The sequence below is a fragment of the Xyrauchen texanus genome, chromosome 9 (assembly GCF_025860055.1).
Source record: "Xyrauchen texanus isolate HMW12.3.18 chromosome 9, RBS_HiC_50CHRs, whole genome shotgun sequence".
In the NCBI taxonomy this organism is placed as follows: Eukaryota; Metazoa; Chordata; class Actinopteri; order Cypriniformes; family Catostomidae; genus Xyrauchen; species Xyrauchen texanus.
In genome coordinates, this window is record NC_068284.1 from 23,975,486 (window position 1) to 24,003,415 (window position 27,930).

The window sequence follows — 27,930 nt, forward strand, 5'->3', positions numbered from 1 at the left end:
ACCGTAATTTCCGGACTATTGAGCGCACCTGAATATAAGCCGCACCCACTGATTTTTAAATAAAATATTATTTTTAACATAAATAAGCCGCACCTGTCTATAAGCCGCAGGTGCCTACCGGTACATTGAAACAAATGAACTTTACTCAGGCTTTAACAAAACACGGTGTGGCAGCGGGGGCGTGGTCAAGCACCCGTCCGGGAGAGAAAAGCGGTAAGGGTGCTTACACCTGAGCTAAATTACGTCTAACACCGGTGTCTAATTTCAGTAAGCATGGGGAGAGCGGCATAAAAAGGCAGCAGCCACCGAGCTGAGAAAGTGACACACGTCAGTCTAGTGTTGGCGCATAGAAGAATTGAGAAACTTTATAAAATTGATTGTAAACATTGCTGTGGCCATTAAAAGCCTTACCTGGAACGTCAAGTGCCCTGCTGAAAACTGTCACACTGGTGCCCGTGTGACAGTTTTCCCAAGAAGGACACGTGAAGCAGGGCACTTGAAATTAGACACTGGTGTTAGACATAATTTAGCGCAGGTGTAAGCGCCCTTACCGCTTTTCTCTCCCGGACGGGCGCTTGACCACGCCCCCGCTGCCACACACGGCTTGTAATAAAACATTTGCAGTAAACAGTAGCCTACCAAGTCATTGGTCACTATCTTCCTCATCCTGTGCACTGAAACCACTGAAGTCATCTCCTCCCGTGCAGCAGCCAGATCAATCGCCTTCAACTTGAAAGCAGCATCATATGCGTTTCTCCATGTCTTTGCCATGGTGAGGGTGACAAAATTACTACCGTAATCAGAATGATGGGAAGTTTGAGCGCGCTCGATTTAATCTAAACAGTAAACAAAAAAAGTTGTTTTGACCTTAACCCGTTCTGCAATTTCATTGGTCTAATGAAAGCTTCACGCCGCCAAAAAACTGAGCACGTCACAGAATGTTTTTTTTATTTATTTTTTTTATAAAATTTGAAAGCGGGAAAAATCCATATATTAGCCGCGTCATTGTATAAGCCGCGAGGTTCAAGGCGTGGGAAAAAAGTTGCGGCTTATAGTCCGGAAATTATGGTAAACATCTACAATTCAAATGTCTCAAACAGACTAAAGATAAATTAGGAAGAGTCATTATTGTTATTCAGGGGCAACGTCTTATTTTGGCTAATATTTACACACCTAACACTGGGCTTTTTTATAGAAGACTTTAATCTATTGATAGACTCAGTACTTGGTCATAGTGAAGAAAGCCCCCTAGAGCAACACTGACGCTTCACAGGATAAAATTCTTGGTCTTACAGATATTTGGATACTTTTGAACCTGGTAGGAATCTGGTAGGGACAATACATTTTTTTTCATAAGTCCGTAAGATTTTCTCTAGAATAGATTTTTTTTATATATCCAAGTCCCCATTTCATCTGTTGTTGATTGAGAAAAACAAATAATATAGTTGGTGCTTTAATGAATCCCTTTTGCCAAATCCTGAATTCCAACCAATGTTTAAGGCTGAAATCAATGTTTATATGGAGACTACCTGCTAAAATCTCTCCCTGTAGATGTCCCTCTCTCTTATTTCAAGCAATTTGATAGCATGGCGCAGTCCTTCATTTGGAATGGTAAATGTCCCAGATTACATTTTAATAAGTTATATAGGCTGATTGATAAAGGTTGACTAGGCCTACCCAAGATTTTATTTTATTATTATGCATTCGATCTCAGACATTTGGCTCATTGGTCGCTTCTACCTGAGAGAGCCCCTCCCTGGTTTTGTACTGAACAGGAAGTTCTAGCCCCTATTTCACCATCACAAAGCCTTTCTATTAAACTAACCGGAGAAGTTAAGTTACATCCTGTTATCTCGCATTTGCACTTGGTATGGACAAAAGTGTTTTTCTTACATATTAGTTGACATGCTATTTTATATAAACATACATATTTTACTAGTGGGACTGTTTCCAGACTTGCCAGCCAGGATTCAGAGTATTGAAATTTGAAATATGTCCTAATAAGCAAGTTTTAGTTACATTTAAATGCTGTTTCGGCTAAAGCAGGCATTTAAATTTTATGCTGTATGATATAAATATGATATGTAATATGATATAAAATAATATGAATGTTTAGATTATATTTTAACTAGTGTTTATGCTGCCTCATTATCATCAACAAAGCTTGTGCTTGCAAATATGTGTTCAGGTTAAATGAGTAAAATGCACTTTAAATATGCCCATATTAAATATATATAAATAGTTCACACAATGTTTTTTCTGTATTTTGGATCAAATAAATGTAGTCTTGGTGAGCAGAAGACACTTCTTTCAAACAGTAGTGTAGGTCTAAAATTAAGTAATAACCAGATTCCTACCAGGTTCAATATAGTTATATATACAGTACTGTGCAAAGGTTTTAGGCTCTTATGATGTTTAACAAAAACATTTGTCTTAATATGGTTATTTATATCTTCAGCTTTAGTGTGTCAAATATAAGGAAATATTACATTTAGACTCCCAAACATTCCTTTTGCAAATAGAAAAGAATAGAATAGAAGAACAGGGAGCACTGCAGCAGATGGCATGGCCCCACAGATCCCTCCACTGAACATCAAGTCAGTCTGGGATTACATGAAGAGACAGAAACAATTGAGACAGAATAAATAGATAGAAGAACTGTGGTGGATTCTCCAAGAATATTGGAACATCCTATCTGCCAACGACGAAGAAAAACTGTGTCCATGTGTACCTAGGAGAATTGGTGCTGTTTTGAATGCAAAGGTGGTCACACCAGATATTGACTTTGCTTTTTTAATTTTACTGGACTTTGGACTTTGTATGACATTAATTGATATTTAAAACTATTTATGGCATTATTTTTGATGACATCATCACTATGAGTTTTTTCACAAGTGCCTAAAATTTTTGCACAGTAATGTAAATATACATATATACACTAACTCACACTGCACTTATTAGGAACACTATGGTCCTAATAAAGTGCCTGATGTGTTTTTATGCTGTTGCAGCCCATCTGCCTCAGGGTTCGACATGCATTCTGAGATGCTATTCTGCTCACTACAATTGTACAGAGTGATTATCTGAGTAACCTTAGCCTTTCTGTCTGGCCATTTTCTGTTGACCTCTCTCATCAACAAGGCATTTTTGTCTGCAAAACTGGATGTTTTTGGTTTTTGGCACCATTCTGAGTAAACTCTAGTGACTGTGGTGTGTGAAAATCCCAGGAGATCAGCAGTTAAAGAAATACTCAAACCAGCCTGTCTGGCACCAACAATCATGCCACAGTCTTTTTTCCCCATTCGGATGGTCTGAACATTAACTAAAGCTCCTGACCCGTATCTGCCTGACTTTATTATTTATTAATTTCACTGCTGCCACACATTGGCTGATTAGATAATCGCATGAATAAGTAGCTGTACAGGTGTTCCTAATAAAGTGCTCAGTGAGTGTATATACGTACCGGTATAACATTTTAAATTAATGTTTTATACCTTATAGCCTATAAATTAGGGGTGTAACCATTTTCTCTTGGTTTGGTTTTAATTTTTGAAAGAGCTACTTTCTACCACATTCATTGCAATATAGAGAACTGATATGATCAGTTCTATTGTCACTGTCAAAGACACTGTCAACTAATAAACTCCATGAGTGTCCAACATCACATACACCAGAGAAATTTGTTTGAAAACGAAAGAGATATATCCAATATCAGCTCCAAAACTGCTCCAATTAGATATAACGATTTGTTCAACATATTTTGCTGTGAAGTTTGCTGATCATTAAGAAAAAAAATATGTTTTTTTCTCTCTCTATATGTACTGCTATTCAGCGATACAGAAAAATACCGTAAATACTAAAAATAAAACTGCACACATCACTACCATAAATACTCTTGAAACTGGACATATCAGAATATATTTTTGAAAAATAATACATATGGAGGGCTGCAAAAGATGGCTCGAGAGCCACATCCGGCCCACAGACCACATGTTGTGTAGTGCTGGTCTACAACTTACATTTAAAATATAGAGTTAAATATTTGTTAAAAGCTTGAGTGTGTAATTTCTGCTCAACTTGTGTCACCAAATAAAATTGCAAAAATATCAGTAGTTTTCCTGAGCACTCCCCTGTCAGCCAAACAGGTAGTCATGCTCCAAACTTGCGCCATTGGTTGATCCAGTGTTGATATGTTGGGCTGGTCGAGCTGGATGTTTTTGATAGATATTTTAGATATAGATATAGATAGCCGCAGTGTTTAGATATTTTCGGAAGAATAAACTTGCATTGGCAACCTATTGTTTTCTTTGTCCATTAAACTCTTATAAGATAAAGTTTTTAACAAAAAAAATAACATCACCTTTAAAATATAAAACATATATGAAAGAGACCTTATTAAGAGGCCAAGAGGCCCTCTTTCACGTCTTAGCTTGCATTCAACAACCTCAGTCTGTCTGATATCTCACATAGACATGTATGATGAAATGAAGGCTCCCTCAAATCTGAATGCACAAGTCGGAACTTGATCTGAGCCTTGATGATCACTCCTGACAACCTCTCTCACACTGCTTTCTGCTTATTGATAGGCTGGTCAAACACAATCACATGTACACACATAAACTTACAGGTAGATGTACATTTAGGGTCAGCATGTCAAGGAGGTGGTGTAGGGTTCGAGGCTTTATGTATCCTACTAAATACTGAGAAGGAATTTTCCCTTATACCTACCATACTGGTGGACCTTAGCATCTCTTTCCTGAATTCATTTTAACTCTTTTTTTTTTTCTTTTTCTGTTGTTCTTTCCAAAGGTGCTGGAAGACAACACAGGGGTCCGGAGAGTGGTGGTCACCCCTCAGTCTCCAGAATGTTATCCTCCCAGCTTTTCCCCAGCCATCTCTCCCACACATCACTTACCTCCGTATATGGCTCCCCCACCCTTTATCCCTAACTCACACACAGCCTTCTACCCACCCATCAGCCCTGGGGACATTCCACCCCATCAGTACTACCAGCATCACATCCCACCAATGTACAATGAAGGTAAGAATACATATAATCACTGACTTGTGTGTCCTAGGATTGCCACAATACCAAAATTAGGTTTCAGTAAAATTTCAGTAGTCGATACCAATACCAGTGAAAATTCATGAATCTCAATTGCCAAATTCATGATTAAACATGATTTTAAAAAACTTTTTTTTTTAAAAATTCATGATAAAACATGATTTTAAAAAACTTTTTTTATTTAAGGTTAGTATTAAAATTAACAAATGGAATTAAAACAATGGATTGTAGTAAATAACTTAAAGTTTTTTAAGTAATTATTCAAGTAAACAGTGAAATAACTAAATAATTAAGATCTGATGGCTTTCCCGTTTTCTTGTCAGTATTGTTGTTTGATTAATTTTACAGAGCGGTCTATTAGGGGCTGAATACTTTGTTGTGCTAAGAAAAGATGCAAAGCAATGGACAGAACAGAATGCAGGTGTCTTAAAGGAATAGTTCACCCAAAAATGAAAATTCTCTCATTTACTCAACATAATGCCATCCCAGATGTGTTTGATTGTCTTTCTTCAGCTGAACATAAACAAAGATTTGTAGAAGAATTTCTCAGCTTTGTTGGTCCATACAATGCAAGTGAATATTTACCAAAACTTGAAGCTCCAAAAGCACATAAAGCCAACAAAAAAGTAATCCATAAGACTCCAGTGGTTAAATCCATGACATCTGAAGCGATATGATTGGTGTGGGTTAGAAACAGATCAATATATAAGCCCTTTTTTACTATCAATCTCAACTGTCATTTTCACCTACTTTTGTTTCTGGCAATTTGCATTTTTCGTGCATATTGCCTCCTACTGGACAGGGAGGAGAAGTTATAATACAAAAGGACTTAAATATTGATCTACTTTTCACCCACACCTATCATATCACTTCTGAAGTTATGGATTTAACCACTGGAGTCCTATGGATTACTTTAATGCTGCCTTTATGTGCTTTTTGGAGCTTTACAATTTTGGTATCCATTGACTTGCGTTGTATGGAGCTACAGAGCTGAGATGTTATTCTAAATATCTTTATTTGTGTTCAGCATAGGGAAGAAAGTTATACATATCTGGGATTGCACGAGGATGAGTAAATGATGAGAGAATTTGTATTTTTGGCTGAACTATTGCTTTAAGACGTACTTTTAAAAACCGGCACAACCGACAGTGTTCACATTAATACCTCCGCAAAATGGGCTTTGACCAAGAGATCCATTTGATCATGCATATACACAGCCAAGCATACAGAAGCAGACAGACAATGCATGGGTAATACTGTTGCTGTAGAAAGGCTGGTTTCATTACATTTTCTTTTTAATTTTAATATCAACTTGGTGATAAGGTCCTAACAGTTATTACACTGTACCTGTGCCCTCTTTTCAATGTTTTCATAAATTATATTCTTCCATATCTACAGTAACTTGCATAAAAGATTCATTGCTGAATGTTGAATTTTGTTGCTGCAGAGATAATTCCCTTGTATGGGATGAACTACATTGGGCGGGATGAGCAGTACAAACCAGCACCGAAAAAGATGAAGGACAGATTGGAGCGGCAGAATCGTCTCAACAGCCCTCCTGCCATCTATAAGAGCAACATGGGCTGCAACAATTTGTACAATGGCTACGGCAAGATCCATGGAAGTGTTGGAGGTGGTGGAGGGGGAAGCAGTCCAGGAGCTAAAAAAACAGTTCGTGGACCTCGGAGTAGCCCCAGGTCCAGTGAGCCAGACTTACAGGGTAAGTACATTTGCAGGGCTTTATACTCTTAATATCTTAGTCACTGTTACAGGTCTGTGAATAAGCTGTATTATGCTGGAGTCTCTCATGAGCGTTTATATACTGTATGTGCAAATGTTTTATATATATATAATTTTACAAATTATTACAATTGTTAGAGCTGTGCCTTTGCAGTTTAAGCTTGGACACATTAACCCTTTCATATGTACGATCAAACCGGTGTGATTACACTAGGCTGGGCTCAGATGTGTACGATCAAACCGATGTGATCTGCATTCCAGCTGCTGTTAACCAATAGAAGAGGGACTGAAGCAGTTGTCGTAATGAACCAGCTGCTCAAATACTCTTTTCAACATCACAATATCTTTATTTTTATATGTTACAAACATACAAAAGATCACTAAATAAAAGTTTAGAGCTGTTACCGTCGGAGCGCACTGTTTTGATGCAGCGATGCGGCCATGTTTTCTGACGTCAAACAAAGAATATACAAATATGTCAGTCCACTCGAGCCTTCTCCCATTATGTCCGTCACTCGTTCCAACCACTTACAGTGCCTGAAAGTGGCTGGACTTTTTTAACCTCCTATGCTTCTAATGCGAACTCCGAATCCCATGTTACATTGCACGTAAACAATATGGCATCACGCATAGCCGGCAAGCACATTCGTGATCGCATCTTATCTGTCATAAGCAGTCATTATAAACATCTAAACACCACATTATATGTTTGATATTATATAATCTGACCTTCAGTGCACCTGCTGTGATATATATATATATATATATATATATATATATGGTGTGACTTTGCATTTAAAACAGCACCAATTCTCCTAGGTACACCTCAACACTGTTTTTCTTTGTTGTTGGCTGATAGGATGTTCCAATCTTCTTGGAGAATTTGCCACAGTTTTTCTGTCGTTTTAGGTTTTCTCAATTGCTTTAGACTCTTCATTTAATCTCAGACTGACATGATGTTCAGTGGGGGGCTCTATGGGGCCATGCCATCTGTTGCAGTGCTCCCTGTTCTTCTATTCTATTCTCTTCTATTTGCAAAAGTAATATTTGAGAGCCTAATATTTAGTTTCTATTGACACACTAAAGCTAAAGTTACAAATAACCATCTTATAATCAAAACAAGACTTTTGCACAGAACTGTGTGTGTGTGTGTGTGTGTGTGTGTGTGTGTGTGTGTGTGTTATATAACATTATATACATTAGAGGATGAGATATTAATTTAATACATTGTATAAATATTGTAATTGTATAAATATATTATATATAAATTAAGAAATAAATAAAAAAGAAAACTCTAATATCCTACAGTGCAAAATATTGTAAAGTAAAGGTTTGGTTACAATGTACGGAGCCTCAAACTTTGGAATAGAGTGAGGTGGTTACGTTCTGCTTGCTTTCTGTGCCAGAAATTCTCAACAACGTTTATCCAAGACATTATAGATGTTATTGTGGTTACATTAAATCATCTCATGCACAGCTAGAGTGTTTAGACTCTGGTGTTTCATAGCTTTCATTAGAAATTTATAATGCATGTTTCCTTAAGTCTGCCCACAATGTTTTTCTCTCTACTTGTAAAAAAAAAAAAGAAAAGATAAGTGCATCAATAGAGGTCAAGGGAGTTGCATGCCACGGAAACTGCATAGCTGGGAATCGCCAAGGTGCTATCGTTTTTCCAGCATCCACAATTTGGCCCTTGTTGCCCAGGTTGGGCCTCTTCTGAAAGACGGCCCACATATCTTTGGAGTCATGTTCTCTTGATAAAGGGGTCCTTTGAGCATGGACACTGATCCTTAACGATTCCACATGTGCCTTATCAGCCCCCCTGCAGTGGTGATTGGAAAAGAGCTCAATTTCAGCTGTGTTCACATACTATTTCCCACTCTCAAGAACATTTTCTTTACATAAACATTTTTTGTCAGTTTATACTTCCATAACTGTTTTAATTAATTAAACCCACACCTGTGTTTCAGAAGGTCTTGCTATTATTCTAGTGTCTTCTGCCAGCTTTGTTCCCTAGCCTTGGTTGTCATGGTTGCCTTGAAGTCGTACAGCTTTAAATTACATAAAAACTCTGAAACAAGTGTTTCGTCAAGTCACATTTGCAAGTGCTAACAAGTGCGGCAGGAGAATGACCCCTTCATTTATTTGATTTGTCAAAAGGGCAAAGCTCCCTTTTGGCCTTTTAAAAAACATCCACAGTTAGTAATGTATTCCCTATTGAAAAGACATCACAAGCATTTGTTGTGTTTTGGATGCTTTTTAACTTGCTTAACCAGCAAGACTGAAAGACAATGCTGGTTGACCAGTATTTTTTGCTTGTGAACAATATGGTTATGCTGGTCCACCAGATAAACCAGAACAAGCATAACAAGCATAAATCAGCCTAGACCAGCTTGAATGTCTTCATTTTTCCTCTCAAAGAAGTTTTTAAAACGTTTTAGTCTGGGTGTCTTATTGTCTTAAAGGCCAAACTTGTTGTGTGGTATGCAGGTGTTGTAAGATTTGACTCATTATTATGCACTGACATCATGGAAAACACGATGTATCTGCTGCAAGCACAAGCCGCCCATCCTTTGATCAATTCACGGTAGGCCTTCATAGCTTAACAAGCTAAACAAGAATTCCTTTTACCTCATACATCCATATGGTGTCTTGATGATACACACACTTTTAGAGTACCCTCAGGATCAAAGGCAAAACCTATCTGCAGCAGAGTTCCCAGGAGATAAGATTTGGATTTGCCTGTAAAGTTATTACTCCCTACCTTTGGCTGCTCTTTCACAATATACATGCTAGTTGGCCACAGTAATTATTTTCAAAGGTGTCATGTCATGCATCTTTTTTTGCTTTATTATTTTCCTTAAAGTTTACTTAAGTTAGTTAAGGGTTTTGCACAAAAAACAGCATTAAATTCCCTTTTCTCACCCTATCTCTAGCCCTCCCACTGAAAATCAAAATTTTTTGTGCTGTCCACTTTAAGACTTACATATACACACCCACTTTGTTGTGATAAGCTAACATCTTTGAAGTGCAAACAAGCCCCACCAACACTCAACTCAAAAGATGAAAAATGAAAATTGTCCAAATTAACACAAGATGCAAATGTGAAGGGAAATCTTTATCCAGCTTTAATGGACGGTCAACCCTCCATGATTATTTCGGCAGTCGACTGGGGTAGGGGATCACCATCGACTGTTTAAATTATGGGAAAATGGGTGTCCCGATCATTCATTTCGGCCAAAATATGGATGTCCTGTCCATGCTACAGGTTGTTCTTGCATAATAAAATCATTTTACAATGATATATTTGTGAGCAATTATGTATTTCTTTGGTAAGTAACTAGGGATGAGCATTCATCAATAGTTTGGTTTTCAAATATTTAAGCTCATAAAAAACTAATATTCTAATATTCTTTTATTTAAATGAAGGTAATTCATGAGAAAGAGTCATTGTAAAATAATATTTTTAGTAATTTAGTCTTGTAGTCACCATTTAAAAAAAACAAGCTTCTAATTATATTAAAAACAAGCTTATATCATGTCCTGTGTTTATTTTATCATTTTTTTTAAACAAGCAATGCATGAAAACAAAATGCTAACGAAGTAGACTGACGCAGTTAACGTACAGTTAACACTCGGCATATAATAGTTTTCATGTTTATATTGTATCTCATGTCATGTTTTTGTTGAGAAAAACAAACATATCCACGTGCTCCGTAAACTATACTCATTTATACACACCAGTTTAAATGATGGAATGTCCCTTACCTCAGCTAGCATAGTCTTTCTTGGATGCCATGTTTGTTGTTTACAGAAGCATTGTGGGGATTACGTTGCTACGGGGATGCTGCTTTCTGATGAGCTACACATATACAAGAGTAAAATGTACATCGTTATTAAGTACATTTAAACAGGACCCCAGCTTTCTCACAGTAAGCCACATTCTCACACTGACCCCCTTTTTTCGTGTCTATCTGAACATAATGACAGAACCACAATTTGAAAAGAGACCAGGAGGAGGGGGATGGAATCAAACTCCGTTTCGGACCAAGAAATCGAATCAAGTGTGAAATCAGCATAAAAGACCACAGTGTGCAGTTCTCCTCTGTGCAGTCGACTGAGTGGGTGATATAGGACAGAAAACAAACCGAGAGGTTCTTGCTCACTTTCCTTACTGAGGGCTATGGCCATCTGGACCTTACTGCAGCCTTGCTCCCAGGCATAAATCATCATGACCACACATACACAGATGCAAAAGACTTGGCTCCCCATGTCATGCTGGAGATCAGGTTTTTATTCTGGTTTCAGAGAAACCCACAATAATGCTGAAACCCTCAAGATTAAGGAAGACTATTACACATATGGCAGACGCTTTTATCCAAAGTGACTTACAGTGGCTTTGAGCTATACATTTATTAGTCTCTGGGTGTTGAACCCATGACCTTGGCTTGGTTAGCACCATGCTTCACTTGTTGAGCTATAGGAAGGAAAGAGAAAAAAGATAGAGAGAAAGGGAGAGACGGACAACAAAAGGCCAGACATTCCAGCTTTCTTAAATAATTTGTTTTTGGCATAGCAGCTCAAAGGTCCAGGCATTGCTAACAGACACGGCTGGAGCTGTTAAAACAACTCCGTCATCTCTCAGCACCTTGCCTGGATTGTCTTTTCTCAAATCACCCAGTGGGCACAAACATGCTCACCTCAGCTCAAGTTCAGCACATGAAGTTCAATTACATCATGCAGGAAGGAACATCCCAGGGCCCACCAATTCCTTAGTTCCTAAGCTGAAAGGATTTCTATGCTTTCTACCTCTCCTCCATCATTAACTAGTTCAGGCCGGGGCTAAGCTTGTGCCGAGGAAGACTAGCCACTAGATTAACCTCTCCATGGTGTCAGGTTTACAGCATTTCAACCTTAAATCCTTTCTATCTCAGACTCTGCTTATGTGTTGTGTGTGGACTCAAGCAAAAACAGATGTTCTGTCTCTGGTTCTCTATGGCACTGAGCACTTCCTCCAGCCACGTGCTTACACTCCATCAATGTCGACCAGAAGCAACAGATGTTCTCTAATCCTCCATCTTGGCTATGTGTTGTTGCCAAAATGGTAACTGTTCAGTCTCCCACATTCACTTTCTCACAACATATATAGTATTTGTGTCCAAAAGCTGAAAAATGCTGCCTTTTGGAGGCAGTATACCTGCAGATTAAGCTGGTTTTGGATCATGGCAGCTGGTATATAGATGGTTGTAGTCATAAGTAGGTCTTTACCTGGTCCAAGCCAGTAGATCATACCAACCAGCAGGTCATTCCAACTTAAGATGGCTGGTTTTGGATCATGGTGGCTGGTCACACAGTTTATGAACAGCAAGAAACCAGCTACCATGTTCCAAAACCCAACAACCATCTTCAAGTGTATTTTCCAGCAGGGTACATATGATTGTTGGTTGGCATCAGGGTACGTCCGAATCCATTGTTTGCGTTTTATCCTGTCTACTAAGATGCCTTCGTCTGGTCTGATTTTGAAGACAGCATAGATGTATCGTTTACTGCCTATGATTTTACAAAATCCTGAGTGTGCCATTCGACGGTTGGTTGAAATAATAGTCTGATGGAGTGATTGAAAGCTGCTAATATCCAACCTATGAGAAATAAGCATTGTAGTCTCTAAACATTTTATTGGTTATATCTTAGAAATACCTTCATGCAGAAATGCTATCTGTTAAGGCCTTAGTTTTCAGACACAGCTATTTGAGTCACTGAAAAAGATTGTGCTCAGACCTCCTCGGGAGGTCACTTTGAGAGTAACTTGTGATGGAGCAATAATGTGTTACGCAACTTGGGGAACCAAATCATGAGAAGGTTGAGGGCAGATAAAAGCTTGTAACCGGATGCCAACTCTTCAACTAATTAAATATGACCTTTCAATGTTTCACTGGTGCTTATTCAATCATTTACAGTTGGCATACTAGAACTCTCACCTATCTTGATGCCAGGGGAAGATTGTTAAGGACCTGGTTAGGCTACATTTCAAGAAGTTGCCATAGACAGCTCTAAATGCTATTACCATTTTTTTTCATACAGCTCTTACAGTAACACAATGCACAAATGTGTCTGTTTCAGTGGAATTCGTCATAGAATGTTTGTCTGTGCCAGGGTTAATAGTGTGGTGATACTTGGTAAATATGCATGTGAAGACAGGCCTGCAAATAGTTGTGATTCTGTTGTATCATTCAGTATTCGGGTGTTAATTCAGTACACAATAGTCCCTTTCCCATTGCAGGAACCCATATTAGATACTTTTACTCAGAACTAATATTTTTTTAGTTTTTACATATGAGGAACTGTAGGTCTCCTCAGCCATTAAGAGGGACTTTTTTAGCTTGTACTCTGGGTTATGTACTTTTTGGGAGAATAGGGACTGTGGAAGGTGCTGCAACCTGTGATTGGTCAAATACTTATGATGCACAAAGCAATGAGAACCGCGAAGAGTCGGCACTTGCCATGAGTAAACAAACATGTAGCTGCTAGCCTGCTACTCAGTGGATTATGCTAATATTCCAGTTCCCTTAACAGAAATAACAAAACTAACAAAGTATCCAAAAATTATTGCGTGTTTCACATATTTTGTGTGTGCGAGGGGTGAGCAGAGCTAAATTCAGTGGGAGACGCAGTTTGAGTTTTCATTGCATCTGTACTGTGACTGTGTGTACTGTGTGACTATACAGAAAATAAAGTGATTTCTGGATTACTACATTGAAATGTTTATCGAAAGTGGGTAATTGAAATCTATTAGAAAAGTTACATCTCAGTTACATTTCATTTCATTACATTTCAGTTACATCTCCCTCTTGTGGTCTCCCAATGCTATTACGCCAAACTGTTCAACAGACCCAGCTGAGTGAATTGGAAAGCATGCAAAATAAGGCTTCTAATTTAAATGTTGGCTAATTTTAATATATCTGTACCTCAAAAATATATCGATAAAATCTCATGTCAAAAATTATTATTCATGACATCCCTAATAGATAGATAATATGATTATTTATTCCATTATTAATCATGTGGGACATTGTGGTACATTAGTCTCCATACTTGATCAACACTTTATGGTGCTACAATACACATAAATATACAAAATAAATTTGTACTGTATACACAATACACAGAAAGAGGGGTGAGCAGTTGTTTATAAAGGGCTGTGTGAATGAGAGCTGGCTGTGGCAGTGGTTTGTGTTCAGACACAGGTTTGTGTGAGAAGGATTAGACAGCCAGCTGTTGAGAGGTTAGAATGTGTGCTATGCGCACTCTTTCTTTCTTTTTCTCCCTTCTTCCCACACCCCCTCTCTCACCTCCCAATTATTAGTGACATATTTTCTGCACAGATAATTTTGCCACCTTGGATAATAATTTTTTCTGCTCTGCCTTTAAAATCAATATCTGTTTCAACTTTTATTTCATTGTGGTGTGTTTTGAAAAGTGCTTCTTGTGTAAAAACAGAAAAACCCTAACGTTATGTAATTTCCTGGTCATCTAGTCATCCTGACCATGTCCTGTTCAAGAGCCATAACCTCACTTTGTTTTTTTTTATGTGATTTTCTTCTTGACTAAGCCTTTGCCCGGTCATTTTTCACATTTTTCTACGGACTCATAACACCTCTCTGGTCCCTTAGGTGGTGTGTTTAAGGACCGTCACTAATCAAGAATGTGTCATTCCCTCTCACCCCACATGGGGCAGAAATGATCAAAGTACCCACATATGTTTGCATAAAGATGATTAAGTCCACAAAAGCACTTTATTTTCAGGGTGATATGCATGCACACTTCCAGGAGGATTTAATCTCAAAGCAAACAAACAAATCAGCCCAACTAATGGAATTTTGGACTGTGCAACATGTTTATGTCTGACTGATCACTGCTGATAGCGACAGACTGTAGCCCCTATTCAGGGTGCTAGCTTAAAGGATATGAGCTGTTGTTAAAGGAATAGCTCACCTAAAAGTGAATATAATTTACTCAACCTCATGTTGTTCCAAACCTGTATGAGTGTCTTTCTTCTGTGGAACACAAACGGAGATGCATTAGCCACATTCACATACATTATATTGGAGGAAATAATGCAATGGAAGGGAATGGTTATTGTGACCTGCCATCACCTTTTGTGTTCCATGGAATAAAGTCATACGGGTTTGGAACAAAATGAAATTGAGTAAATGATGCTAAAATATTCACTTTAAGGTGAACTATCCTTTTAACCCAACAGCTTGGATCCTCTAAATAAATGACAGAATTTTGATTTTCAGTTGAACTATCACTGTAAATGCCTGTAGTACTCACGCACAGACACTGGCCTGACCATTTGGCGTCTGCAACTCAGTGGGTGTTCTTGGAGAGCTTTTTTCCAATAGTCTGCAAATTCAGTTTTGGGTGTTTACCTAGCACCTCTTTGTATAAACACGCACGCTCTCATTCACATAGACCAAAACACACCTAAACAACCAACCACTCCACTCACACTGCAGCTCCAGACCACTTTTTTATGTTTCCTGAAGCCTAGGGAGGGATTTTCATGTGGGTATATAGTGTGTTTGCAGGGTCAAGTGTGAGCTCTCTAATGACTCTTTACCATGGCCATGACCTCTATACCTTTTGACCCTCATCATAACATCATGACACTAGGTTATTAAAGTCAATGTGAATATCCTTTTATAATATTCAGCATTAGGGGTTTATTCAGATACTATTCTGTCCACAAACCAGCTGGTAATGTGGCCTCTCTCTGTTTTTCTCTTCCTCTCTTATCACTTTCTCTTTCCTCCGTTTCTGTCACTTCAATCCCTTTTTCGCATTCCATATATTCACCACCTCCCTCTCCCCACAAACCCCTTTTCCACTCTCCCTTCTTTGACCTTACCCCGTAATTGAATGCAGACACTCCTCTCCACCCCAGATATCCAGTTAGAGACTGAGAAAGGAAATTAACTTATTTAATTTGCTGTCAGACCAGAAATGTCAATTTTGAGTTCAGTCACCATTTATTAACCCTCATGTTGTTCCAAACCTTTGTGACTTTCTTATGCAGAGAACAAAATAAGATTTTTTTTTTTATGGGGGGGTGTTCCAGTCCCTCTTTATCATTCAATTACAGGACTTGAGCTAAAAATTACAAAAAGCACCTTAAAAGTGGATAGTGTTTGAAGTCATGCATTAGTTTTGTGTTTTCTGAAAAGGGGTCCAGGGTTCATGCACTTTCTTAAAATTTCTTTATTCAGTTTACAAAATGTAAGGTCATAAAAAGTCTTAAATAGCTTAAATGGTATAACAAACGTCTTTATTATCATTTAAAAAGGTCTTAAATTTGGGGATGGAAAGACAGGAATCTCGGAATGGACTAATGTGATTATTAACTGCAAAAATCCATTCACTGCTGACCTCTGATTCGTATGCATTTATATACTGGTACATAAAGCAATTTTAAAATATATGAATATAGTGTATAAAGGGTTTGTATAAATAGTGTGTGTGTGTGTGTGTGTGTGTGTGTGTGTGTGTGTGTGTGTGTGTGTGTGTGTGTGTGTGTGTATAGAGACCACTGCAAAATCATCAGTTTCTCTGGATTTACTGTTAATAGGTATGTGTTTGAGTAAAATGAAAATATTTGTTTTATTCTATAAAGTACTGACAACATTTCTTCCAAATTCCAAATAAAAACATTGTCATTTAGAGCATTTTTTCAGAAAATGTCAACTGGTCAAAATAACAAAAAAGATGCAGTGTATTCAGACCTCGAATAATGCAAAGAAAACAAGTTCATATTCATTTTTATACAACATAATACTAATGTTTTATGTTAGGAAGAGTTCAGAAATCAATATTTGGTGGAATAATCCTGATTTGCATTCACAGCTTTCATGTTCCCCTTCTGTCGCTCTCTCAACGTTGTGTCGGAGAAGCGACACTAGGGGTCTCGCTTGAGCGCCGATATTCACCTCTGATCTATTGAAAAGGGCCAATGGGAGTTGGCAGTCAGTATTTGCATACCCCGCCCCCGGACATACGGGTATTTAAGCGGGGCAAATACGGAAGTTCATTCAGAAAATTTCTTCGAGCCGATGGTCTGTCTGCAGTTGCTGCGAGTTTACACACCACTATAAAGCGTTCCTGTTTCCTCTGACGATCTGCATGCTGTTGGATCTTGGCGCCGCACAACAGCGGCTTTCTCCTTCACTTTGCACGGCGTGCATTGTTGCCCCTGAGCGCTCGACAGCGCAGACACACATACACACTGTGTATATTAAGAGTTATTTTCCTTAAAAGAGTAAATTTCTCTAAAAGAGCAAACACAGCGGCGTTGAGCGTCCTTTTCAGGGCAGCGTCTTTCTGAAGATGCCTTTCCGCCCCTATGTAGTTTTTGGAGGCGGTGATTTCTCCCCACCTCTGGCGGTCATAAAAACTGCCTGGCGTACCTGGGTTGCGAAACACGCAGGCAGCGTTTTTATGAATGGTCTATGTTTTCAGTACGAAAACATAGCCATGACAGCATTGCGGTCGTAGGCTTTCTCTTGTAGTGAGAGAGCCGCTTCAGTCGCCCAGCGCCTCGCCTCCTTCCCACGGGTTTGAGGCAGGCTCCGCGGCGATGAAAGCGATCTGGGGTCAATGGCGGGCTGCGTTTCGCCGGGTGAACCCCTTGAAACCCCCGCCTCCCGGCACGCTTGCTGTTTTCCGTCCGGGCTCGGGATGAGCATGCTCTCCAATGGGTTATGTTTTCAGCCTGAGAACATAGCTGCAGCAGCGTTGCGATCTCTGCTTTCTTGTGAGGAAGAAAGCCACTTCAGCCGCCCTCGCCTCCTTCCTACGGGATTGACTCAGGCGCCGCGAGCGATGAAGATGATCCCGGGATAATGGCGGGCTGCGTTTTGCCGGGTAAAAACCGCTCGAAACCCCCCGCCCCCCCTGCACGCTTGCTTGCTCCCCTCACGAGCTCGGGATAAGCGCGGTCCGCCTAACGGCCGGCCGCCCAGTCCCTGGAGCTCCCGGACATTGGATGAGCGACATCACCGCTGCATCGAGAGCGTCACAGCGGCATCGGATGCGGATAACTTCGCCTGGGCCGCCACCTACGGGTCTGCTTGCCCAGTCTGAGCCTGGCGCACGGAGATCCGCTATGCTTCCCGGGCTTGATGATTCATGGGCTGGTGCGCCGCCCACAGCCGCGCCCCGTTCCTTCCCGGACGTGCACGACGAGCTGAGCGAGCCAAGCTTCCTCGCTCCTCCGCTCTCACTACCCTCGGTGGTAAAACGGTCCCAGACCGCTCCCCCCCTGCATGCCATGGCCCCTCCCTGCATGTCCACCGGGCCAAGGCACTTCAAGATTTGCACTTGGGTAGTCCTGGTCTTGACGTGCTGCAGGAACTGCACTCGGACAGGTGATGTCCACCCTCGTCGTCCAGAAACATAACAATTGGACTGGATCTGGTCGTAGTACAGGAGGTAGACAAAGCACGCTTTCTCAAAACTCTCCAGTCTCCCAGCTCCATTCGGCGACACCACCTGACGACTCCACCCAGCAGTCCTCAGTGGTGAAGAAACAGACGGAGGCCAGGTCACACGTCCTGCCCGCCGCCAAACCTGCCGCCAGGGGCCATGTCCTGTCTGCTCGCTGAGGGCGTCCTCCTGCGGCTTTCAAGGAAGAAAGGAAGTGGTGCTCGCCTCAGCGAGCGAGGCGGGCCTAGCTCTCATCACCGCGTTGAGCTCCCCGCAGAAAGAGGATGCCCCTCGTCTCACGGACCCCCTCGAGGACCCGGAAGGCTCCCAGGTGCTCCTAAGGCGACCGACCCAGAGACCGAGGCGTTAGCTCGGAGGTGGTAAGACCTCTCCGTTCCCGGTGGAGGGCCGGGAGGAGAATCCTTTGTTTTACATTTTCCACATTCTCAATAATAGAGCTATTTCCTTTGCCTCTGGGTCACCTGGCCCGCAAATGCCGTTCTCACGGCAATCTGCTTTCAGATTACGACAGTCCGGTACACCGGACGCGCCGATCCTGCCTTCTGCCTGCCCACGACTGTCCCCGGCCGGCCGGTTCAGGCGAGTCCAGAGGGCGCCAGCATCAGACCTCCTCCTCAGTCACGAACCCGCCCCTGCTGGGTGCGCAGAGCAAGGTAAGTGCTTTGAGTCTATTCTCAGCACCTCAGCCTCAGGCACGCAACAAAGCCGCCCGATGCTGCATTACCTGTTCCGCACCGCTCGCGAGGCCCGCCGGTACGTCCAAAATACTCGTCCCTTTGGTGCCCCTAAGCGTAGAGCTGGGAAGCGTGGCTTTCAGCTTCCCAACGCATCACGCTGGCTGCATCGGACCATTCGACTTCGGTTACGCCAATTCAGTTGGCCCGGCTCCGCCCCTTCAGGAGCGTCCGTGAAATCACGACCCTCTTAGCCAAGGGCGCGGTAGAGCCCGTCCCTCCAACCGAAATGAGGAAGGGTTTCTACAGCCCTTACTTCATTGTACCCAAGAAAGGCGGCGGCTTAAGACCAATCCTGGACTTGCGAGTTTTCAAACGGGCCTTGTTAAAACTCCCGTTCAAAATGCTCACGCAGAGAAATATTCTGGCTGGCGTTCAGCATCTAGATTGGTTCGCAGCGGTAGACCTGAAGGACGCATACTTCAACGTCTCAATTCTGCCACGACACCGACCCTTCTTACGGTTCGCGTTCGACGGCCAGGCGTTCCAGTACAAAGTCCTCCCCTTCGGCCTGTCTCTGTCCCCTCGCGTCTTTACGAAAGTCGCAGAGGCGGCCCTTGCCCCGCTACGAGTAGCCGGCATCCGCATTTCTCAACTACCTCGACGACTGGCTCATCCTAGCACACTCTCGAGAGTTACTGTGCACACACAGAGACCAGGTGCTCCGGCACCTCAGCCGTTTGGGGCTTCAGGTCAACTGGGAAAAGAGCAAGCTCACTCCGGTTCAGAGCATCTCTTTTCTCGGGTTGGAGTTAGACTCAGTCTCAATGACAGCACGTCTCACGAGCGAGCGTGCTCAGTCGGTGCTGGACTGCCTCGCTTCCCTCAAGCCAGGCACAGTGGTCCCTCTAAAACTTTTCCAGAGGCTCCTGGGGCATATGGCATCCTCCGTGGTGGTCGCGCCGCTGGGGTTGATGCATGTGAGACCACTCCAGCACTGGCTCCAGACTCGAATCCCGAGACAAGCATGGCACCACGGCACGCATCGGGCAAGGATCACCCCCGCCTGCCTCAAAACACTCCGACCCTGGACAGACCTCTGCTTTCTACGGGCAGGAGTGCCCCTGCAGCAGGTGTCCCGACGCGTCCTGGTCACAACCGACGCCTCCCGGTCCGGGTGGGGTGCCGTGTGCAGCGGGCACGCAGCAGCGGGCCGTTGGAAAGGGGCCCCACTGCGTTGGCACATCAATTGCCTGGAGTTGTTGACCGTCCTTCTTTCTCTCAGGAAGTTCCTCCCGTTAGTTCGGGACAAACATGTCCTCGTGAGATCGGACAGCACCACAGTGGGGGCGTACATAAATGGCCAAGGCGGCGTACGCGCCCACCACATGTCACAACTCGCCCGCCGTCTCCTCCTCAAGTCGCTGCGCTCCACTCACATCCCCGGCAAGCTCAACGTCGTAGCGGACGCGCTATCACGACAACGCCTGCCCGGCGGGGAGTGGGGGCTTCACCCCCAGTCGGTCCAGCTGATTTGGGAACGGTTTGGCAAGGCCCAGGTAGACCTGTTTGCCTCCCAAGAAACCTCCCACTGCCCGCTCTGGTACGCCCTAACAGAGGCTCCCCTCGGGACAGACGTGCTGGCACACAGCTGGCCCTCGGGGCTGCGCAAGTACGCATTTCCCCCAGTGAGCCTTCTTGCACCGGTGCTGTGCAAGGTCAGGGAGGACGAGGAGCAAGTCACATTAGTGGCCCCCTACTGGCCCACTCGGACTTGGTTCTTGGAACTCAGGCTTCTCGCGACAGCTCCTCCCTGGCGAATTCCCCTGAGAAAGGACCTCCTCTCTCAGGGACGGGGCACGCTCTGGCACCCGCGCCCAGACCTCTGGAACCTCCACGTCTGGTCCCTGGACGGGATGCGGAAGAGCTAGCCGGCTTACCGGCGACCGTTGTGAATACAATCAACCAAGCCAGAGCCCCTTCTACCAGGCACCTTCACGCCCTAAAGTGGCGCTTGTTCGCAGATTGGTGTTCTTCCGAACTGAAGACCCGCAGAGATGCGCTATCAAGTCAGTGCTCCTGTTCCTACAGGAGAGGCTGGACAGGAGGCTGTCCCTGTCCACCCTCAAGGTTTATGTTGCCGCCATTGCCGCCCACCACGATCCTGTAGACGGCAAGTCTTTGGGCAAGCACGACCTGATCCTCAGGTTCCTGAGTGGCGCCCGGAGGTTGAATCCCTCCCAGCCAGGCCTAGTTCCCTCCTGGGATCTCTCGTTAGTCTTGGGGACTCCAGAGACCTCCCTTCGAGCCGCTTGAATCAATTGGACTCAGGGCCCTCTCTCTTAAGACGGCCCTCACCTCCATCAAGAGGGTCGGGGACCTGCAAGCGTTCTCTGTCAGCAACACTTGCCTGGAGTTCGGTCCGGCAGATACGTCTGTGATCCTAAGACCGCGACCGGGCTATGTGCCCAAGGTCACTACCACACCATTCCGAGATCAGGTAGTGAACCTGCAAGCGCTGCCCCGAGAGGAGGCAGACCCAGCCCTTTCGTTGCTGTGTCCAGTGCGCGCCCTGCGCATTTACCTGGACCGCACACAGAGCACCAGACGCTCTGAGCAGCTCTTTGTCTGCTTTGGGGGACGGCAGAAAGGGAATCTTCCCAGGGCGCCCCACTCCGAGTCGGGACCCTGGTCGATTCCTCCCCAGCCCTCCGGGTCCGCGGTTCAGCAGAGGAACTCGCCGACCCAAGCCACTGCGGGTACCCTGGTGGCCACCCTGTACTGGTATAGGGGCTCCACAGGTAAAATAAGAAGGCCTCCTGTTCGGACTCCCCCTGTGCGTAATTCCACGGTTCTGTCCCCTTACGAGCGGACCCCCGTGTCTCCCTTAGGCAGTTACAGCTGCCCGGTTGCCGTGCTGTAGCAACTCCCCCTTCGAGGCTGGATCTACCACCGCGCCATACTTTCCACACGAGCCCTAAGGCGGCTGTGTGGCGTGTCTACCACTTTTCCTCCCCAAGAAAAAGGGCAGGTGTGGTCTCCGCGAGGGTCTGGGTAAGACCCCTTCCCTATATGCGTGTAAGGGCCCGGCCGTGATTGCTCTATGCGAGAAACATAGAGAGAAAAGAGGCCCAGCCAGGCTGGCCCGTTCCCATGTTGGCAAACATCGCCTTGTTCCCCTCCCAGGGTAACTAGAAGGATCCCGATGTTCTTATGGGGCATTGGGGAAGAGTGCGTGCAGCCAGGTACAGGCGATGCGCGGCACTGGATGAAATCCCTGCCTGCCTCTGTATCGGCGGTTCATGTAAACGGTTCAGCGCATGGCAAGATTGGAATGGGTCCCCTTGTGTCGCTTCTCCGACACAACGTGGAGAGAGCAACAGAAGGGGAACGTTTGGTTACGTATGTAACCTCCGTTCCCCGAGGGAGGGAACGACACGTTGTGTCTTTCCTCCGCCATGTCGCTGAACCGAGCCACTGTTGTGGCCGGACCATTTCCGGCTCCTCAGAAAAATCCTGAATGAACTCCTGTATTTGCCCCGCTTAAATACCCGTATGTCCGGGGGCCGGGTATGCAAATACTGACTGCCAACTCCCATTGGCCCTTTTCAATAGATCAGAGTTGAATATCGGCGCTCAAGAGAGACCCCTAGTGTTGCTTCTCCGACACAACGTGTCGTTCCCTCCCTCGGGGAACGGAGGTTACATACGTAACCAAACGTTTCTTGGCATGCTCTCTTCCAGTCTTTCATTTATTTTGAGATTGTGTGTTTGTTATGGTATGGACATTTGGTATTAATGTTGTTTGTTCAGGTCAAAGTATTTTATTTTATTTTAACACTCTGCAGCAACCCTGTATTCATTTATCTATCAGAACTAAAGCAAATGTATGACATTTAGATGACTTACAATGAGGAATATAGTGCAGTTATATGGACCACTTTTATGATAGTTGTATTGTGCTTTTGTGTCATTTCTTAAGCTTGAAAATTCCAGTCACCATTCATTTTAAAAGCATGGGAAAGAGCAACCAGTATATTCTTAAAAGTTTCTCCTTTTGTGTTCCATTGAAGACAAAAAATCATACTCAACATGAGGGTGAGTAAATGATGATGGGTGATATTGGTTCCTTCTTTTATATTTTGTTTTCTTCCTCTATATATTATTATGTATATATTGTGAAGCAGCAGTTATTCAGATCATGGCAGGAGGGCGAGACAGAGAGTGAGCATCTAGTGTCTGCCATACAGATCCCTGTGGAGACAGCATGCATGAGAAACAGACGTAATGCTTCGGAAAGTTGAGTGTTGTTCTTGGCAGCAGCAGAACAGTGAGGTTTCCCCTGAGGGCAGGAGAGGAATAAGGAGGAAGGAGAAAGGATGAAGACGCAGGAAGTGGACATGATGGCTAGCTCGTGTATGGAGGTGGTGAACAGGCAGCCCTACACCTGCGGGGAGGATTTCCTTTTCTTTCCCTGCATTCAGGGTCCAAAATTAACACTCACCAAGTATTAAATGTGAGAAAAAATTGGCTTTGGCAAGTATATAAACAGCATTTTTTGCTGGTGAACAATGATGCTATCCTGAATCACCTGCTAGATCAGCATCAAACACCAGGATAAACAAGTTTTAGACCAGCATGAAAATTCTTGTTGTCTGCTGGTCTTTTCAGCAGTAAAAATATATTCACTCGTCAGTACATGGTTTAAATCAAACTTGAAAAACGATTGTCTGACTTTCACTGATGTAACGATGTGAGTGATTCAAATCAAATCATCTACTAAAGATTTTAATTTAACATTAAATGTTTATCTAGAATGCCTGAAGTTATTTTCCCCTAGAATTCCATGTGGAATGGTCCTCATATTAAGGCATCAAAGTGAAACAAAGTCACAGTGTCTAAATCAGAGAATAAAAATAATGCAAAATACAGTTTCATGGGCAGAAAGAATTATTTATGTCTGATTGTGGCAGGGTGGAGGGCAGGGCCGGGTACGTGTCCGTAAACTATCTCTCTCCCCCTCAAAATTCTCCGCAGTTGGCCTTTATCCCTCTTGGAGGCTTGATTAGCCTGATAAGGGTCCGGGTGTGTATAATCACGACCCGGCCCCACCCTCCGCCCTGCCACACTGATATTCTCAATTCACTCATCACTGGCTTGACAGGTTTGTTCAATCTTAAAGGAATATTTCACCCATAAAAGGAGATATTTAAAGGATGTCATGGTCACTGATTTCCATGGAATCAAAGTTTATACTGACCAATTTTAAAGTAAAAAAGCACCTAAAAGTGTCATAAAAGTAGTCCATGCACATCGTGTGTCATATGCCAAGTCTTCTAAAGTCATACAATCACTTTATATGATGATCAGACCGAAATTTAAGTCATTATTCACTTTCAAATCAAATCAATTCATTGATCAACTCATGTATACAGACCCCAAATCAAATGTAAGGAAACATAAGTCACATCAAACCTGTTTCAACAAAAATATTGTTTCTTGTACATCGCATGACTAAATGTCGTGACATGACAAGTCCTTTTACTTTGGACCCTGTCTGTACTCATCTGGTTCTAAAAGCATGGATCTCTTCTTTGTGTTTGTGCGTGTTTAAAAAATACTGCCACTCTGCTAATGGCTGGTGTTAGGCGACCTCATATTCTTCCACATGTGCAGGATCTGCATGATCACATCTCAGTAATAATTTCATTTGTCACTCACACACACAAACACACTCCGACACACTTCATTAGTAAGCCTTTCCGGCTCTTGGAGAACCCTGTGTTCTTTGTGTGCCTACCTCCTGGGGTCATTTTCAGGTGATTGTGTATGACATCACTGTTGCTGACTCATAAGGACCCAGGGGCATTGTGAATTCCCATTGTGCTCTCTTCTCAAGAAATAAACACAAACATCAATCACACATTGAGTGTATTTGGGTAGTTGACTAATAACAGGAACTTCATGAACTCAGGTAATGAACTCCGATGATTCTGGTAAAAAAAAATGTTTATGAAGGGAAAGTGTGTGTTTTAGGTGCTCTAACTGGTAACCATTTCCACCAAGTTTTTCATATTTTTAGTCACGTTTATTGTGTCAGCAGTTAAATAGTCTTACTGCGTGACAAATACATTATTATAAATAGATAATATTTTATGTAAAGGGGTCATATCATGAGGACTGGATTTTTTATTTTATTTAGCAGTGTTAATAGTGTATTGTTTATTAAAGTTGCAGTGTCTTTTTTCTGTCCCAATAGCATCACTAAATGGGATTACAAAAATACAAACCCCATTTCCAGAAAACTTGGGACATTTTGTCAAATGCAATAAAAAGAAGAATCTGTGATTTGCTAACTTTATTTAACTGACAAAAGTACAACGAAAAGATTTCCAATTTTTTCACTGACCAACTTAATTGTATTTTGTGAAAAAGTTGGGACAGGGGCAAAATAAGAGTGAAATGTTAAACCGTTTTGAAGCATTCCACATTAAGCAGGTGTATTGGCAACAGGTGAGAGTATCATGATTGGGTATAAAAAGAGCATCCACCAAAGGCTCAGTCTTTGCAAGCAGAGATGGGTCTTGGCTCATCACTTTGTGCCAAAGTTCGTGAGAGAATTGTCAAACAGTTAAAAAAAAAAAAAAACTCACAGCAAGATTGCAAAGAATTTAGGTTTTTCATCATCTACCTTACATAATAATATTGTGAAAAGATTCAGGGAATCCGGGGAAATCTCAGTCCATGTAGGGCAATGTTGGAAACCATTGTTGATTGTGCATGACCTTCGAGCCATCAGACGGCATTGCATGAGAAACCTTCATGCTACTGTATTAAGTATAGCTGCATGGGCTCGGGAGTACTTTGGAAAACCATTGTCACTTAACACAGTCCGCCGCTGCATCAAGGAATGCAACTTGAAACTCTATTACGCAAGGAGAAAGCCATATTGTACATCAATTCTGTGCAGAAACACTGCCGAGTTCTCTGTCCGAAGGACAGTGGAAATGTGAATCCACGTTTCAGCTTGTTTTTGAGAAAAATGGGCGTTGAGTTCTCCGTGCCAAATACGAAAGTCACCATCCAGACTTGTGTCAGCGAAAAGTGCAAAAGCCAACACCTGACAGGGTATCAGAGTGCATCAGTGCCCATGGCATGGGTGACTTGCATATGCGTGAAGGTACCATAGACGTGGAGGCATATATTGGGATTTTAGAGAGACATATGCTGCCATCAAGATGATGTCTTTTCCCAGGAAGTCCATGGTTATTTCCGCAAGACAATGCCAGGCCTCATTCTGCACGTGCTACAATAGCGTAGACTGTGTGTGTGTGTGTGTGTGTGTGTGTGTGTGTGTGTGTGTGTGTGTGTGTGTGTGTGTGTGTGTGTGTGTGTGCTTGACTGGCCTGCCTGCAGTCCAGATCTGTCTCCTATTGAAAATGTATGGTGCATCATGAAGAGGAGAATCAGACAACGATGACCATGGACTGTTGTACAGTTGGAGTCTTGTATCAAGCAAGAATGGGCAAAAATTCCACTTGCAAAACTGCAACAATTAGTATCCTCAGGTCCCAAACGATTACAAAGTGTAATTAAATGTAAAGGTGATTTAACACAGTGGGATACATGCATCTGTCCCAACTTTTTTGAGTGTAATGCAGGCATCTAATTAAAAATATATATATATTTAATAAGTGCTGATTCGTTATGATGACTGATTAGAACAACCTATCAGTAACTGAAGAAAACTGGATGCATTCTGATTTTTTAAATCTCCTGCACACGCTTGAAGAACATTTAAATTAGTCAGATTATTGGGATTCACTGACAAATACAACTGTATTCATCAAATAGGAAACAAACCAGACTAAAGCCACCAAAGGTATTCCCACCCATTTCTTCAATGCTTTGATTGAAACTGAATAATCAACTGTATCTAATGCTGCCATTAATTCATACAACGCTAAAATGGAGCATTCTCCAGCATCCTCTGCCAATAAGTCATTTGTCACCCTAAGAAGGGCAATTTCTGTTCTGTGGTTTTCTCTAAATCTGACTGATTTAAACGTCAACAATAATGATTCAGTTTTCGGACACCGTCTGGTTATAATACAGAGATAATGGAGATAGGTAGATAATACAGAGGAAGAAGGATAGATACTATTATATCTAACATGGGAAAACATATGATAAGAGCCACCTCATGACTTTTCATGTCAACTACCTGTTTGCACACATATACTTCTCTTTATTTATTAATTTTTCTGCACTTACACAGACCTTTTGGAAAAAGACATTTAGAAAGGGGAGGCAAATGTCAGTAGTGTCTATTGTGGAAGTTATATATCAGGGGTTGTTGGGCCATGAGATTGTGTGTGTGTGTGTGTGTGTGTGTGTGTGTGTGTGTGTGTGTGTGTGTGTGTGTGTGTGTGTGTGTGTGTGTGTGTGTGTGTCGAGAAACCACACAGGACAGTAAAAATTGAAATGCATTCTATCAGACTGTCTGTTGCTGATGATCTGGTAGTTTAAGTGAGCTAATATGTGCATGGGAACATGAGGTAATTGAGCATTTTTTCCGTGTGCGAAATTTCAATTTGGTGTGGGAGTAGTGTACAAGTTATGGATGTGATTCACTATTAAGACATTACAACGCAAGCTCCCTACAGCACGTGTGTCTCCTCATGTGCCAGTGGCCTTCAATTGGGTCTGCGGGCTCCTCTGTGGTTACGAAATCTTTTCCAATGCCATGTTGTCCAAAAAATGATTCACTCAAGGCAAAAGGCGTCCACTGTTATTCCTTAATTTCTTATTCAAATTTGCTGTATACCCATTAGCTGTGTTTCTTTTCAGAGGAATCTGTGACCTGTGAAAGTTACTAGCTCTTAATGCTTTTTGCTTTTATCTGCTGCTGGGTTTTTGAGGTAAACCTGACCCCTGTTGCTTTATAAT

The 27,930-nt window shown here is 42.6% G+C and overlaps 1 protein-coding gene across 2 annotated transcripts in view; it reads left to right on the forward strand.

The window, feature by feature from the left end:
* LOC127648939 (fibronectin type III domain-containing protein 3B-like) overlaps positions 1 to 27,930 on the forward strand; it is a 241,630-nt gene that overhangs the window by 154,625 nt on the left and 59,075 nt on the right. For both annotated transcript variants that reach the window (XM_052133779.1, XM_052133780.1), the window contains exons 5-6: positions 4,810 to 5,041; positions 6,513 to 6,785. In XM_052133779.1, coding sequence (XP_051989739.1) covers positions 4,810 to 5,041; positions 6,513 to 6,785 — 505 coding nt within the window. The remainder of the gene's footprint in view (positions 1 to 4,809; positions 5,042 to 6,512; positions 6,786 to 27,930) is intronic.